Source organism: Equus przewalskii, chromosome 3 (assembly GCF_037783145.1).
Source record: "Equus przewalskii isolate Varuska chromosome 3, EquPr2, whole genome shotgun sequence".
Lineage (NCBI taxonomy): Eukaryota > Metazoa > Chordata > Mammalia > Perissodactyla > Equidae > Equus > Equus przewalskii.
This window is the reverse complement of record NC_091833.1, coordinates 7,912,481-7,928,351: the sequence shown is the minus strand read 5'-3', so window position 1 is coordinate 7,928,351 and position 15,871 is coordinate 7,912,481. Positions and strand designations below refer to the sequence as shown.

The window sequence follows — 15,871 nt, the reverse complement described above, 5'->3', positions numbered from 1 at the left end:
TAGGCAAGAGGCCAGTGTGGATAGAGTGGAGGGAAAGAGGAACAGGATTGAGGCTGAAAAGGGAATGGGAGGTGGGGGTGGTCCTTTAAACGACTTGGATTTTTATTCCAAGTGTGACAGGAAGTCTTGAGAGGGTCTTGAACAGAGCAGTGAGTGACCTTGGATGTTACAAAGGGCTCATTGAAGGCTGTGTTAAATGGAAGGTGGGGAAGGGGCAGAGCAGATGCAGAGACAGCAGCTGGGGCCCCTGGGCTGGAACAATCCCGGCAAAGAATCACGGCGTCTTGCACAAGCCCACAGCAGAGGAGGTGGTGAGAAGGACTTGCTGCCTGGATATTTTTAAGTAACAACTGACAGGAGGTGCTAGTGGACAGAATGTGGAGCATAAGAAGAAGAGAAGGGATGAATCAGGCCCCTGGGTTTCTGACGTGAGCCAGGGGATACAGGAGCCCCACACAGGGCAGCCACCTGCAGCCACTCTGCACAGCGGCCATCACTGCCATTTCCACTGTTGCTGGTGTCTGTCAGCCCTGCTGGACACCACCCTGATCAGGCCCTTGTAGTCTGCCTCCTGGGCTTTCACTTCCACCTCTACACTCCCTCCCATTCCCATGCCCCACGGCGCAGCCAGACTCAACCTTGTGGACCCAGGTCAGGGCATGTCACCCCTTCTTAAAAGGCTGACCCTCCTTACGAGACAAGTCCCCTCACCTCTGTGGAGTTACCCTTCAAAGCACATCTGAGTCCCTGCTCTGTGCCGGACATGGTGCAGAAAGTTGCTGCACCATCTAATCTCTCTGTCCACGCCCCACAGCCTTCCTCCAAGCCCAGGGATGCTGGGGTCTGAGGTTCCTGGGATTAGTGCTACACACCTCGGTCACTGAACTCATGCCATGCCCACTGTTTGGAAAATCGTTCTTTCTCCAGGGCCACAGCAGATGGCAGGCATCTCCCCGATGTGGGCTGCCCTGTGTCTTCCTCCCAAAAGGAGTTGCTCCTCTAGGCAGCTTCCCACAGCAGCCCTTTCTGAACTGCACAACCTTTCAAAGAAAGTAGCAGTAGCACCCAGATCCTTTGTCCCTATTGTCAGCCATATTGCATTAGGATGTGGGTCCTTGTCCTGCTGAGTCAGACTCATTTGACAGAACTTCTCCTCCGCAACCAGAACGTGCCCATCGTTGACCTTTTCAGAGCATATATACGTTGCTGGTCTCAAAGCCTGGGAATTGTCCAGTTTCACCTGCCATCCAGGGGGGAATATGGCACATAGCATGTGGAGCTGGAAATAAGGCCCATGCAGCTGATGTGTATGTGAGGGGTCTGTAACCACACCTCTAATGAGTATTAGCTAATGTTTATCCAGCCCGTTCCAGGTACTAGGTACTGTGCTGAGCATTTTGCATGTGCTCAGCCATTTAAGCCTCACAACAACCCATCTTATAGATGAGGAAAGCTAGGCAGAAACAAGTGAAATTACTTCCCCAGGTCACCAGCTAGTAAGTGGCAGAGGTAGGTTTCAAATCCAGATAGTCTGGCTCCAAACCCATGGTCTTAACAACTTCTGTGACCAAATATGGAACATTCCTGTACCCAGAACCAGCTTCCCAGGTGCTGACCTGTGAGTCAGGCTCTGCAGGATTTGTGGCCATGTAAATATTTCCCATCAAAGGTAAAACCGAAAATTAAGACATTTATTCACACAACGTGAGCCCATCCCTGATTCTTTTTCTCCTGCTGTTCCTCTCTGATAGGGAGCCAAGCCTCAGTTTAGGCACCTGGAGTGATGAGGAGCTCACTGCCTCCTTGAAGCAAACCTTTCGTCAAGAATAGCTCATGTTTAAATATAGAGACATAGACACAGTCACTTGTCATTGATCATGAATTCTGTTTTTTGTGAATCACCTACTCACTGAAATTTATTTCTTACTCCAAATCAATACTTGGGGCACATTTGTGGTCATTGATGGATGTGCAAAAAGGGGCAGAAACTGTGAGCCACATGATGACACGTATGTTCCCATCTGAGATCAAACAAGGCAACACACTGTCTTCTGTTTCGTGTCTCATACTATTAACAAATGTCCTTTCCAGGGTTCATTTAGTCCCACATTTTTCACATTCTTGTGCTTTCTGTTGGTGGTTTGTCTGTTTAAAATGGTCCCAGGCATAGTGCTAAGGGGCTGTCTAGTGTTCCTAAGCACAATAATGCCATGATGTGCCCAACATGGCAGAAAGTACGTATGTTTGATGACCTTCGTTCAGGCGTGGGTCACAGCGCTGTCAGCTGTGCGTTCAGTGTTAATGAATCAACCCTGCAGCCCATCCAGAAAAAGGAGGAGGAAATTTGCCGTGAGGCCCCTCTGGAAAGGCTAAAGCAACATCCATAGTGTGTGATGAAGCTGTGGAAAAACAGCTACATTTGTGGTTTCATGAGAGATGATGATAAACAGCATAGTGGACGGCACTGTCACAAGGCTGAAGGACAAGGAAATTACAGTCATATTACCCAGGGCCCAGGAAATGTGGAACACTTCTCAGCTGATGCTTTATTATAAATAAGAACTACAGATAACTAATTATGTATACTAAATGTATATTACGTAAGACCTCTTTTAACACAAATAAAACACGGCTGATGAAAATGTGACCAGTGACTGGCAGGAACATGACCCCGTATTTCCCCTGGGAGCAGTGGCTCAGTGTTCGCTAATTCAGAGTTCACGGTGACTTACAGACCTAAACCACCACGAATAACGAGGACTGACTGTAGAGAGAGATACACATAGATGTACATACACTTTAATTGAAATACATGTAAAGTGTGTATATATAATATCAATTATTAAATATATTTATATATTTATATATATTTGAATCTATATAAATGTGTGTATATGCATATATATTCCACTTTGAGGGAGACTTGCCCCCATCACCTTACCACCTCTAGTCCCTGATTGAAGTTCTGCCCTCTGGTCCCTTTGATGGGACCCTCAGTTCTGTGGTCACTGCCATGGGCACGCAGGTCTGTGGTGCTGGCCTTGTGCTCAGAACAGGTGGAGATGAGGAGGAAGGTGTTTCCTTGAGACGAGAAGTGCACACACTGTGCTCCCTCTTCCCCAGAGCCATCCCTTCCTGCCCACTGTGGTTGATGGAGTGCTGCTGCCAAGGATGCCTGAGGAGATTCTGGCTGAAAAGACGTTCAACACTGTTCCCTACATCGTCGGAATCAACAAGCAGGAGTTTGGTTGGATTATTCCAACGGTGAGAATGTGCTGGTCTCTTAGACTCACCTCCCCTGCCCTTCACATCACCTCTCCCATCTCAGGTCACAGGAGCTCTTCCTTCTCCAGACCTCCCCCCCTCCCCCGGGGTCCAGGGCAGCCATCGCCTTCACACAAGTTGACATTTCCATGGAAACCTTCTCTGAGATGTCCCAACTGTCACCTGCGTGTGTGGCCCTGGGTACTCCTGTCCCAAACACTCTCTGATTGTTCTCCAATCCAAGAATCCTGAAATGTCAATGCTGGGGGGCCTGTAGAGACAATCACGGGGCAGATGAGAAAACCGAGGCCTGGAACGGGAAGGAGCTTGGGGCTGAAGGAATGTGAGGCTGGGGCCCTGCAGCCTCTCCTCCCAGGCTTGATGCCTTCATAGTTTCTCCATAAACTCCAGACATGCTCCTGGTCATCCAACTGCAAGCATTCAGAGGCGCTCGCTTCCTCCTGAGTTAAAATGACTGCTGACAGCTAGGAAGGACTGTCCCTTCTGCCAAAGATCAAGCCGACAGGAATGTAAGTGGTGAGGACAGGTTTCATTCAGTTATATCACTGCAGTGGGGAAAAGAGTCCAGGGTGAACTGAGCTCAAGTCCCTGAAACTAAAGCTTGGGGCCTGTTCAAAGGGTCCATATGCTCAGGGAAAGGCACGGGGTATGCAGGGTAGTTTTTCTATGGGACTAGGCCACCTGGTTTAGTCAATGGTGTTCATTGGAGGAGAAGTAAACTTTCCTGTTTTGCTTTTTTCTGTTTTGTTTTTGCTTGAGGAAGATTGTCCCTGAGCTCACATCTGTGCCAATCTTCTTCTGCTTTCTATGTGGGACGCCTGCCGCAGCATGGCTTGATGAGCAGTGTTCAGATCCACGCCCAGGATCTGAACCAGTGAACCTCAGGCCACTGAAGCAGAGCGGTCAAACTTAACCACTAGCCACTGGACCAGCCCCCACACTCTCTTGCCTTTACGACAGGAGACAGTGGTATATGTTGGAGCAAGGTACCCAAAGCAGTTAGGTTTTTATCCTCCCACAGGGACTGAGAGAGAGCAAGAGACATCCCCTCAGAGTTTGCTTTCAGAGAGATGGCTCTCCGGTCCTTGAGGAAACAGTTTCGGGTAGTCTGTTTACAGCTTAAAGGTCAGAGAAAGGATTTATAGTTGCAAACTCTTTAAAGTAACTGCTCTAAGAGGGGGTTCAGGGACCTATCAACCTTTCAGCAGGTGTGGCTGGAACAAACAGTAAATTCTCCTGGTTGCAGGCGCTTTCTCAGGCAGGCATTTTAAGGGAAGCTGTGCCATCCTAAAGACAGGGTCTTAAGCTGCTAGGGCCTTGTTAGAGTTTCAAAAATTCTGTTACTCTAGAGATCATCTTGGAGCTGTTATATGCAGAGGGATGTATTCTCGCTTCAGAACAATTTCAGCAGTTACACGAAAGGACCAAAGCCATAATGGCAGGATTTGGGGCTCCCTCAGTTCAGCTGAGACAGGGAGGGTATTTGTGAGCTCTGTGTCCTCTGCCCAGAGCCCTCCACTTCCACATTAGCCTGGCTTAAGCCTTCCCACTCTGTTTTGATGACCATTGTGGGGACTCTAGCCTGACATATATATGCGCATACATACTGCAAAGAGCTGGGACATCTTTTCTTAATATCTGCTTTCTCTTGTTTGTACCCCTTGAGTATCTGGATATAACAAGTCAGTTTGATTAATTAATTTCACCCAAATCTTCAAAGACCCTGACTGTGAAGACATTACAAGGTGACCTTCAACCTGCATTGGTTTGGTTGGTTGGTCAGTTTGGTTCTTCTTGCTAATTCCCAATGATTCACGATTGCTTAACCATTGTTTTAACAGATGATGGGCTACCCATTCTCTGAAGGCAAGATGGACCAGAGGACAGCCACGTCCCTCTTGCAGAACTCCTCCACCCTCCTTGTAAGAGTCTAGGGAGTCACAGGAACTGGCTGAGACCTAAAGATGGGAGGAGCTTGCCCCAAATCACAAAGCAATTAAATGGCAGAATGAGGACTGGGGCGGGAAAGTTCTGCACCCACTTTTCTACCTTTCTTACCCACCACCCGAGGGGGGTGATATTTGCACAGGGCTCATGAGGCTCACCATTAACACAAGAAGAGAAGCTGTGTCATTTACTGGGGGTGGGGGGTGGGTGGTCACTTTCACTCTTGACCCATTTCAGCACATCCCTGAGGAACTGACTCCAGTGGCCATTGAGAAGTATTTAGGAGGGACAGACGACCCTGTCAAAAAGAAAGACCTGTTCCTGGACTTGATGGGGGATGTGATGTTTGGTGTCCCATCTGTGACTGTGGCCCGGCTCCACAGAGGTGAGTCCTGACGATTGGGTAGGAGAGGGACACTGACTTCACCAGCTTCACTGTCTGTCCGTCCACCCCTCAGCATAGACAGGTATGGGGAAACTGCTGAAGGTCGGGCCTGCAAGGCTTTTCCTATGTGGCCTAGGGTGGCATGTTGTCCTATGTTGGTTTCTACCAGAAGGTGACTCTGGGAAAAGGATGCAAATGCAAACAGTTTATTTTGGAGTTGATCCCAGAAGACACCAATAGGGGAATGGAGAAGTGAACAAGAAGTAGAAGGAAGCCAATTCATGCTGCCCTGTCAAGCAAGTACCTATGTGGACACTGGAGTTGGGGAGCTCTGGGAAACCCACAGAAGACGTTCTCAGGGTTATTCTGAGTGAGCAGCATGGGAGCTCCAGTATTTATCCCCCAACTCCCAGGAGTCATTGGTTGAAGGCTGTTCCCAAGTGGTTGTTAATTCTCTGGTGCTTTGACCCGCTGTACACATGGAAGGGTGGTCTCTGGTGGCCAAAGACCTCAGGTAAAGAGCTAGAGATGCCAGGGGTGGAAGTCAGGCTGGCACGTCCAGAAGTCGAGGATATGGTGAGGCATTGACAGTGTCTGCTACAAGCACTGCTTGCTTGAAATTTTTGTAGTCCATGGGGCTAGAGCAAATCTTAGAAGATGCATCTTGAAAAGTCCAGAATTAGCTTCAAACTAATTCGTTAACTGGTGGAGCTACAGGTAAAATGAGGCCAAGCAGAAGACCAAGAGGGCTGCCCGGGACCAAGAAAGCTGAAAGAAATGAGTAGCGGGAGGTGTGGGGCCGGGTGGTCTGGCGAGGGTCAACGTCTGCAGCTGGCTTTTGTCCAGCCTGGTGTGTGCTGGGTCTACCACAGGACCTCCCACACTGACCCAAGGCTGTGTGAGTGGGGTGTGAAGTCGGGGTGGATGAGCTCACCTAGAGAGAAGGTGTCCCTTCTGGGTCCCTTTCTGAGGTCCTCACAGAACCCTTCCTTTGCTAGGAGCCCTCCTTCAACTAGTCTGCAAGCCAGGAAATGCTTCTCTGCTCCAGACCTCTCTCTCTAACCTTGCTGGGAGGGCTGTAAATTAAGGACATGATGAGCAAGGTGAAAAGTAGCTACAGCTGACCTACCATGTCCCCGAGCACTAGGGACAGTAAAGTACAGGTGCTGGTTAACACTTCCTCCTCCCAAGGGTCCTGATGAAACTCTTCGGCCAGGGGCCATTGGGTCAGACCTGTTCTTTCATGAACTTGGACTTTCCTCTTCCTACCTGTCTGATTTGTGGTATCCCTGTCTGCATCATCTGCTGCTCCAGCCACACCAGACTTGTGTTTTGCATCTGAAATCTCATGACTTTGAGTTCAGGGTCTTTTAACAGGACTACACAGATTTTGTCAACATTATTCTTTCCTTTGTGTATTCTTTTTACTGTCTTTTTGATAAAAAAAGAACTTTCTGAATATAAAATTTGTATATAATGACATATAATATATTATAGTTGTGGAAAGTTTTGAAAATATGGAACACATAAAGAAAAAATTAGATATAACTTGTAACACCTCCACCTAGAAGTATCTGCCATAAATTTTTTTGTTGTTTTGTTTTGTTTTTGAGGAAGATTAGCCCTGAGCTAACTAGTGCCAATCCTCCTCTTTTTTCTTTTGCTGATGAAGACTGGCCCTGAGCTAACATCCATGCCCATCTTCCTCAGCTTTATACATGGGATGCCTACAACAGCATGGTGTGCCAAGAGGTGCCATGTCCACACCCGGTATCCAAACAAGTGAACCCCTGGCCACTGAGAAGTGCAACATGCGAACTTAACTGCTGCACCACCCGGATGGCCCCTCTATGATAGATTTTTGATATGTTTTCTTCTATTGACCTTTCTGTGTTTTACATAAAATTTAAAAATTAATTTATATTATGTTTTTGTTCATAGAACACTATATTGTTGGCTTTTCCTCAGTGTCAGTAAAAGCTCATGGAAGACATCCATCATTTCATGGATTAAAATTTATTTTAGTACTTGGGGCTGGCCCAGTGGTGCAGTGGTCACTTTCGCCCATTCGACTTTGGTGACCTGGAGTTCACAGGTTCAGACCCGGGGCATGGACGAAGCACCATTCATCAAGCCATGCTGTGGAAGCATCCCACATACAAAATAGAGGAAGATGGGCACAGATGTGAGCTCAGGGCCCATCTTCCTCACCAAAAAAAAAATTATCTTAGCATTCCTATCATATTGGATATTTTGGCTGGCTGCTCACATTGTGATGCCAGAAAAACATTCTTCTCAGCCTAATTTTCATAAATCTTTAATGTGGTCTCTAATAATTTTCCAGGGATTGGTTTTTAGAAGTAAAATGACTAGGCTGGGATGTAGGAGCATATTAAAGTTATTGATACAGATTGTGAAATTGGTTTCCAATGTTAAAAGGTGGATTTCTTAATTCTCTCACCTGGAACACTCAGGCTAAAAAGTAAAAATAACACTGCCAATTTCATAAGCCTTTCCTCCCCATAAAGAACAAAAAGTAGAGATCATCACACTGTTTCAATTGGCATATTTTTGATTACTAGCTCTCTCTTTCCTTCTGCTTGTCTCATTGTTCCCAACTGTAATTATCTAAATCTGTGCCTTACTTTACTTTGAAGACGTGTTGTGATTGTAAGGATCTTATAAATCTCAGTGGTTTAAGGCAGAAAGTTAAAAAATAGAGAAAAAGAAGTATATCTTTTGGGCAGTGTTGTGCCAAAAATAAGTTCTCTCATTCACAGAAGATCTCTCCTCTATGGCTGTGTTCTGAGCTCCTCTCTAAAACGTTTGGGCAGCAGAGGCGAGGTGAACCCCTCCTTTCAGGGAGCTCTGCTTGACCTGGAAGCAGCTGTTTAACAAGTGGATTCCTGAACCGCAGGGGATTGCTTCTTCCAAACATCTCCTCTCCCCAAACCAAGGGTGCAATGATGGGGAGTGGGAGGCAATTAATAAATTATTCTACTTCCTCATGTCAGCACGGCATGTATTGTAAAATCATGTGGCTGACTATTTAATAATGTGAAGAAATGATTATAATATTTACATAATAACATGTACAATATTGTCTCAACTTTATATACGTAAGAGGAACATGTGGGGCTGGCCCCATGGCCAAGTGATTAAACTTCTGGGTGCTCTGCTTTGGTGGCCGGGTTTGTGGGTTCAGATGCGGGGTGCAGACTTGCTCCACTCCTCAGCCATGCTGTGGAGGTGATCCACAAACAAAGTAGAGGAGGATTGGCATGGATGTTAACTCAGGGCTAATCTTCCTCAAGCAAAAAAAAAAAAACCAAAAACCAGGATATGTGCTAAAATATTGACAGTTTTCTCTGAATGGTGAGATTATATCTGATCTTCCTGTACGTTTTCCTTTTTTCTGCATTTCCCAAATTTGTTACCTTGTCCTAGGCAGGGAAAACTTGTAAAGTTTCTCTACCAGCCTGACTTGGGATATGACCCTTAACTCCTCACAGGCAATATGATCTATGCAAAGTGTCAACAGCCATGGCCAGGTGGCCCACGAGTTACACCTGAGGGAGCAGGGATGGGCAGCTCTGGTGAAGCAGTCAATAGAAAAACTGACATCTCTGGGACTTGGAGAGGGGGAAGTGAGAGAGGGGGCAGGGGAGAGGAGGAGAGAGGGCAGGAGAGAGGCAATGTTGTCGTTCCTCAGCCCCTCTTCTGTCTCCCACCACCTTAACACTCCCCAGGCCAAGGAAGAAGCAAGATACATGAGGTGACAGAGAAAAAGGAAGGGCTGAGTTTCTGGTGCCCTGAGACACAAGACACAGATTGTCCCCTTTCTGCATGTGTTTGTATTTAAATATTTGTGCTTTCACACTAGCATCTTGGATTTGCTTCATTTTTCTCAGAATAGGTGAGAAAAAACACTGGAAACTCTCAAAACTGGGCAGAACAGAAGACACCTATTCGGCTGCAGGGATTTTCCAAAGGAATGGAAACTAGCCTGTTATCAATGAAATCCAGTAGTGTAAACTGGAGGTTTGTAGGTGTTCTTGAGTGTGGATGCATCAGTAGGCAAAGGAGTTTATGTGAATTGACCCAGTGACCCTATAATGATAGTTATTTTGAATGGCTCTATCTAGTGTTTCAACAGTCATTCATTCATTCTTTTAATATTCATTCATTCATTTGAGAAACACTGGCTCAAATCCCATTGCACCTCCACCAGCTATACACCCATAAGAAAGTGACAGAACCTTTGCAAAATACTACTTCTCCATTACGCTGATAACCAGGACTTTCCTGCAGGGACACTCAGTGTCCAGCACACAGCTGACACTCACAATGGCAGCTGTTATTAATATTGTCATTGTTGTATACTCAGGACACAGGCGTGCCACCAATTCCCTGAGTGCTCAGGGCCCCCAGAGAACTTGATACCATCCAGGTGTGCATCAGGTAAAATGAACTGTGTATGAATCCATGTCTTCTCAGATGCCGGAGCCTCCACCTTCATGTATGAGTTTCAGTACCGCCCAAGCTTTTCATCAGCCATGAGACCCAAGACGGTGATAGGGGACCATGGAGATGAGATCTTCTCGGTCTTTGGGGCCCCATTTCTAAAAGGTGATGTCCCTTTGGTGACTACAAACTTCAGATTAGGAGATCTGGGTACAAATCTCAGTTTGGTGGCCTTGGGAAAGTTACTCCTTCTCTCCAGGTCTTAGTTTCCCAAATTCTCCATAACAGAGTTGAACAAGAAGCGTCCCCAACCTTTCTCTTGCTGCACCGTGCATGATAGAGAATGTATGTCCATGTGCCCTCATTCATGGTCACTACAAGAATCCAGAGCTGAGCATCAATGTGACAAGCGGTTGGTGACTTGTCAGGTCCGGATCAAGGACGAGAATGCCACCACCCATTTCCGCTCACAAGAGCATAGCAGATTGACTTATAGAAAGGTTAGAATGGGTGTGGACCTTGAATCAGGGCTACTGTGTGTCTATTTACCTATCCAACAATCTGTCCATCTTTCTAAAACTCATATCTTTTCAAACTTAATATGTTAATAATATAATATTTTAAAGAAAACCTTTCACAAATGTCTTCAATGCCTTAATTATCCACAGTGAGGGATGTAGCGCGTATGACCCACCTCAGGGCTATTTGTGATACACCAGTGCCTCTGGGGATTTCCAGGTTGGGTGAACCTTTAGGACCATTACAGCTCTGTTATTTATGAGATTCTGTGGAGGTGTGGGTGGGTGAAGGAGATTGAGTTAAAACTCAAAGGAGAGCAATCATAGGGGGTGGGGTTGCTGTGATGCAAAGCCTAGGGTACAGCAATGTGACTCTGAAGGGGGACGGCAAGGGCTGGTAGGCACAGAAGACAAACGCCACCCACCCATGGACTGGCTGCAGCCCTTTACTAGATCAGTAAGTCTCAAACTTGAAGTGCACATACATTACCCAAGATCTTCTTAAAATGCGTCATTTGACTCAGGAGGTCTGGAGTAAGGGCTCAGATTCTGATTTCCTAACAAGCTCTCAAGTGATGCCGCTGCTGTGGGCCCATTAAACACACTCTGAGTAGCAACGGCTTTTTTTCTTCTTCCCCACAGAGGGTGCCTCAGAAGAGGAGATCAAACTCAGCAAGATGGTGATGAAATTCTGGGCCAACTTTGCTCGGACTGGGTGAGCCTGACAGCAAAGATGGAGCAGGGATGGGAAGGGGTATGGCATATCTATTGGGAAGGGTAGCTTCTAACGTTTGATGGTCAAACTCCTAGACCTGTGTTCTCTGACATGAGAGCTCTCTAAAAATGGACAGGCTGCCCAGGAGATAGTGAGCTGCCTGTCTCTGGAGGCATACGAGCCTCTAGGCAGAGATGACACCAGGCATCCCTGAAAATTTCAAAGGATTGTTGGGACCACACAGTAGATTTGGAGAATATCTCTTTGATTCTGTTCCCAGGAACCCCAATGGTGAGGGGCTGCCCCACTGGCCAGTGTACGACCGGAAGGAAGGGTACTTGCAGATTGGTGTCACCACTCAGGCAGCCCAGAAGCTGAAAGACAAGGAAGTGGCTTTCTGGACTGAGCTCCTGGCCAAGGAGGCAGCAGAAAAGCAACAACAGACAGAACATGTTGAACTTTGAATACGCTACCTGTCAGGCCTCGGGGGCCTGGGGGAGCCAAGACAGTGTGTTCTACCAAATTTGCTTAAAGTCCAAAGAGGCACCTTATTGTGGAGGCTGGGGAATTATCTGGTGGGGGTGGACAGAGACCAGGGAGTGGCAATTTCTGTATGTGGCCAAATTTTTGAAATAAATGTTCTTTTGGAGACCAAGTCAGTGTCTGTGTCTTGAACTGGAGGGTAAGCTGTCCATCCTCATTAGAGAGAAGCATGAAGAGAGAGGGCACTATCTGCAGAGAGTTGCCTCTGACAGGTCTGACTTGGCCTCTGGACAAGCAGAGCAGCAGGCTGGGCCCTGGGACACTTTGCATCTGCTCCAGGTCTGTAGGCCCTCAACACCTTCCAACAACAGAATGTGGGTTGGCCAGAGTGCAGTGTCCTTGTCCTCCCTGTGGAATTACGTATAGAGATGGAGAATGCACAAATCGAAGATGTACCTGGAGTCTGGGGGTAGGGGAAGTGCCATGGTGACCCTATGCCACTGTTGTGTTGCCTTTAATAACCCTTCCACAGGTCTACACGTTTTCTCCAACATACACAGTACATTCCCAGTCCTTTCCCTGAGGCCGTCTCTTCCAACAATTCATCTGAGCCCCTTCTGCAGCCTGCACCACTAGAAGTGCAAACAGTGACCATCTTGGAGTGAGTCCCTGAAGTATCACCCTAAAACTGCCTCTTTCAGCATCTCTGGGCTGACTCCTGGCCTCTGCTACTTGTAGAAACCACTAATGAGTGTCACTCCCACCCTAACAGCAAGAAAAAGCTGGATATTCTCAAAATCATGACTTTTCCTGAATGATTCAAAGAGCTGAGGTTGCAGGTGAACAATTACCCTGAGCTCTCAGGAAGACAGGCATTTTGGAGCAGAGCTGGGATGTGGATGCTGACTCACCATCTGCTACAGGTGGAAGATGGGGTCACCGTGGGTGTGAGTAGAATTACTCTAAAATTCCTAATCAAGTGCTAAAGGCCAAGTGTGGACTAGTATGAGGGTATAAAATCCTAAAGAGCCACAGACCCACGGGGGATTGTATCCAGACTCTTCTCCATGGACCTCCATCAGGGGCTGCTGAGAAAGATGGGGAGTAGATAGTGAGACCAGAGAAAGCCTGCCTCAGGGTTGCATGCCTGAAGCCCTGCTAAGACCCTTCACCCTTAAGGAACAAAATCCCTAAACCATTGTAAAAGGGCAGGAAACCCACCTCCCTTGGGGCCCTGGAGGAGTCCTATTAAGACTGCAGAAGAGGAAAATTTAAAAACCCTCTACCCCTGGGAGTGGGAAAAGAGACCCTCCTGGGTCCTGGTCTTTAGAGGTCTTTTACTGCTGGGGAGGGGCACAATCATTGAGAAAGCCCCCTCTCCACGACCAAGGGACGAGGGTCTGCCTAAGGCTGAGGCTGGACCAGGACAAGAGAGACCACACCTGGATGCCAGCACCGAGGTAGTATGCATCAAGGAGTGAGCAGCAGAAATGTACCACTGGGGGAGGGAGACAGTGTGGAGAGAGAACTTCTCTGAGGGGCAGGTGCACAGGGCAGGGCTACAGCTGAGGGTGGAACAGGAACATTGGGGAAACCTTTCAGCACCTCTCGCCCTAAGCACAAGATAGCACCGGAAGAATGTGAATCGGGTGGTGCACTGAAGAAAACCACAGCAACAACGAAACCCAAGCCCTGCTCTTCTCTTGATAAATGGACTCAACTGTCCTGACACACACACACACACACACACACACCGTGCAAACATACACGCACAGACACACACGTACACATACACATTATAAGTCTAGCAGAAGAGGTATGACCATTTCCACTCATACATACTATTTACTTCATTTTCTACTCTCTCACATTTGCTGCTCAGGGGGACTCTGGATCCCTCATCCAAAGTTGGAAACACACAAAAAGCAAGAAAAAATTCCACTAACATGAGACAAAAGAATCAACAGAAGTAGAGTCAGAGATGGCCCAGGTGTTAGAACTAACAGACTAGGGATCCAAAACAACTATATGGAAAACTTGCATCAAGAGATGGGTGATTTCAGCAGAAAGAAGCAAATTGGAATGTTACAATTTTGTAAAAATGGTAACACAGATGTAGAATGTCTTCAACACGTTTATCAGTACACTTGACGCAGCTGAAGAGAGAATCTGTGAACTTGAAGAAAGGTCAATATAAATTACCAAACTTAAGTAAAAAGAGAAAAAGAGTGGGAAGAAAATAGTAGAGAGGATCTAAGAGATGTGGGACAATACGGAATGGTCCAGCGTAGGTGTAATTGGAATCCCAGGAGGAGAAGACAGAAAGAAGGAGCAGAAAACATAGTTGAAAAGCTAATGCCCAAGAATTTTCCAAAAATAATGACAGACATCGAAGCCTAGATCCAGGAAGATCAGTCAACTCCAAGCAGGATTACAGGACAACACACACATCTAGACACACAATGAGACAATATTGAAGGCAACCAGAGGAAAAGGACAGGACATGACATAGAAGGGCATCAGGAAGGGCACTTGACCACCTATGTATGGACAAAGGAGGCCCAGAGAGGGGAAGGAACTGGCTCAAATCACCCAGAAGACATCAGCAAAACCTTGGAGCCTCCTTGTGCCTAAGTTGCAGTGTCTCTACTGCACTGCTTGGCCACCCCCTGATTGACCCCCTCCACGCATGAAGGGTCTTTCCCTCTTGACCATACTCTCCACTCCTTTTCCCTCTGCATCTGCCTACAGCTGTTCCCCCTCCCTGCCCAGCTCCAGGGTGTGAAACCCACCCTATCAAACACTCGTTGCCTCCACATTCCAGGCAGCTGTGAGAGACCAGGGGCTTTGAAAGTGCCATCAAAGGACATTTCCCTTAAATATTTATGACTAACTAATCTTTGGCAAAACTGATGGCATGAGCTGGAGCCTGATCTACACCAAGTCATGACCTACAATAGAGGAAGGGAAAGCAGAAAAAGAAAGGAGAAAAAAACATGAAAAAGAAAGACTGGAGATGAACAAAATTCAGGCCGGCTTAAAAGAAGCAAAAACCTATAGAGGCTGAAAGAAATCCATTGGATGAGAAATTCTCCATCCTGGTTGCCCATTGGAATCAACTGAGCAGCTTCTAAAACATGCCGTTGCGCGGGCCCCATCCTGGTTCTCATTCCTTTCCTCTGGGGAGATGCCTGGGCATCAGGACTTTTTAAAAGCTCCCTATGTGGAGATGGAGTACAGCCAGCGTAGAGAGCCCCTCACCTGCTCAGTTTGTTCCTGAAGGAGGACCCTTTTTATAGATCCTGTGTCTCCAGGGCCCTGCACAGAGCATGTGTTGAGTGCAGGCATGCACAGCTGAATGCAGGAGCAGACAAATAAAGGAGTTGTTTTCCAGGTACCTAGGGATTGCAAAAATGTAGGCCCACCCAGGATTTCTCCAGTGACTGGGGCTTGTGGTCAGAATGCAGGAAGAAGGAAAGCAGCACACTGACCAGGCCTTGTGGGGAAAAGAATGTCATCTGGGAGATGAACCCGAGGAAGCTACGACAACAAGGTCATTGTGTCAATTCCCCTGCAGTGTCGTGTACCACCCACTAACCTGGCTGTCCCCCTTCATGGTCACTCAGCCCCTCTAGCCTCTGCTTCTGCAACTCTTACTGATGTCTCTGGGTCTGATACTAAGGTTTCTGCTCACTGTGACCTTGCATTGGACTCTGTCCCCTCCCCTGACCTCTGGCTTTCTCTGCACAGTTTCAGTCCAACCTTCCTGAGATAGAAGGTGTGATTGGCTATGTCAGTCACCCTCCAGTAGAGATCATCCCTGACCAGTGTGTGGCTTGTGCACACTAGTCCTTCTTGGCCTGCGTGCCTGGCCTAGACTGCACAGCTGTGACTACACAATGGGGAGCAGAGCAGCCCACATCTCCCCCTCAGAAGGGCACTGGGGAGTGGCAGCCTTCTGAAGCTGGCACCTCGTAACCGCAGGCCCTGCCTGGAGCTTCCCCGGTCAGTCCAGGAGGTGAGCACCTGGATGAGGGATGGACAGTGAGCCCAGGGTCAGCCAACGTGTCCTGT

General features: G+C 47.4%; 1 protein-coding gene across 2 annotated transcripts in view; it reads left to right on the top strand.

Annotated features, from left to right (window-relative positions):
• The window catches only part of LOC103567208 (liver carboxylesterase 1-like), a 31,884-nt gene extending 19,914 nt beyond the window's left edge, over window positions 1–11,970 (top strand). Inside the window, exons 8-13 of one of the 2 annotated variants that reach the window (XM_070613675.1) lie at window positions 3,124–3,264; window positions 5,127–5,207; window positions 5,470–5,617; window positions 10,115–10,246; window positions 11,242–11,314; window positions 11,595–11,970. In XM_070613675.1, the coding sequence (XP_070469776.1) occupies window positions 3,124–3,264; window positions 5,127–5,207; window positions 5,470–5,617; window positions 10,115–10,246; window positions 11,242–11,314; window positions 11,595–11,778 (759 nt within the window). In that variant the 3' untranslated portion in view covers window positions 11,779–11,970. The remainder of the gene's footprint in view (window positions 1–3,123; window positions 3,265–5,126; window positions 5,208–5,469; window positions 5,618–10,114; window positions 10,247–11,241; window positions 11,315–11,594) is intronic. The other variant, XM_070613676.1, reaches the window with a different exon arrangement.
• The last annotated feature ends 3,901 nt before the right edge of the window (window positions 11,971–15,871 follow it).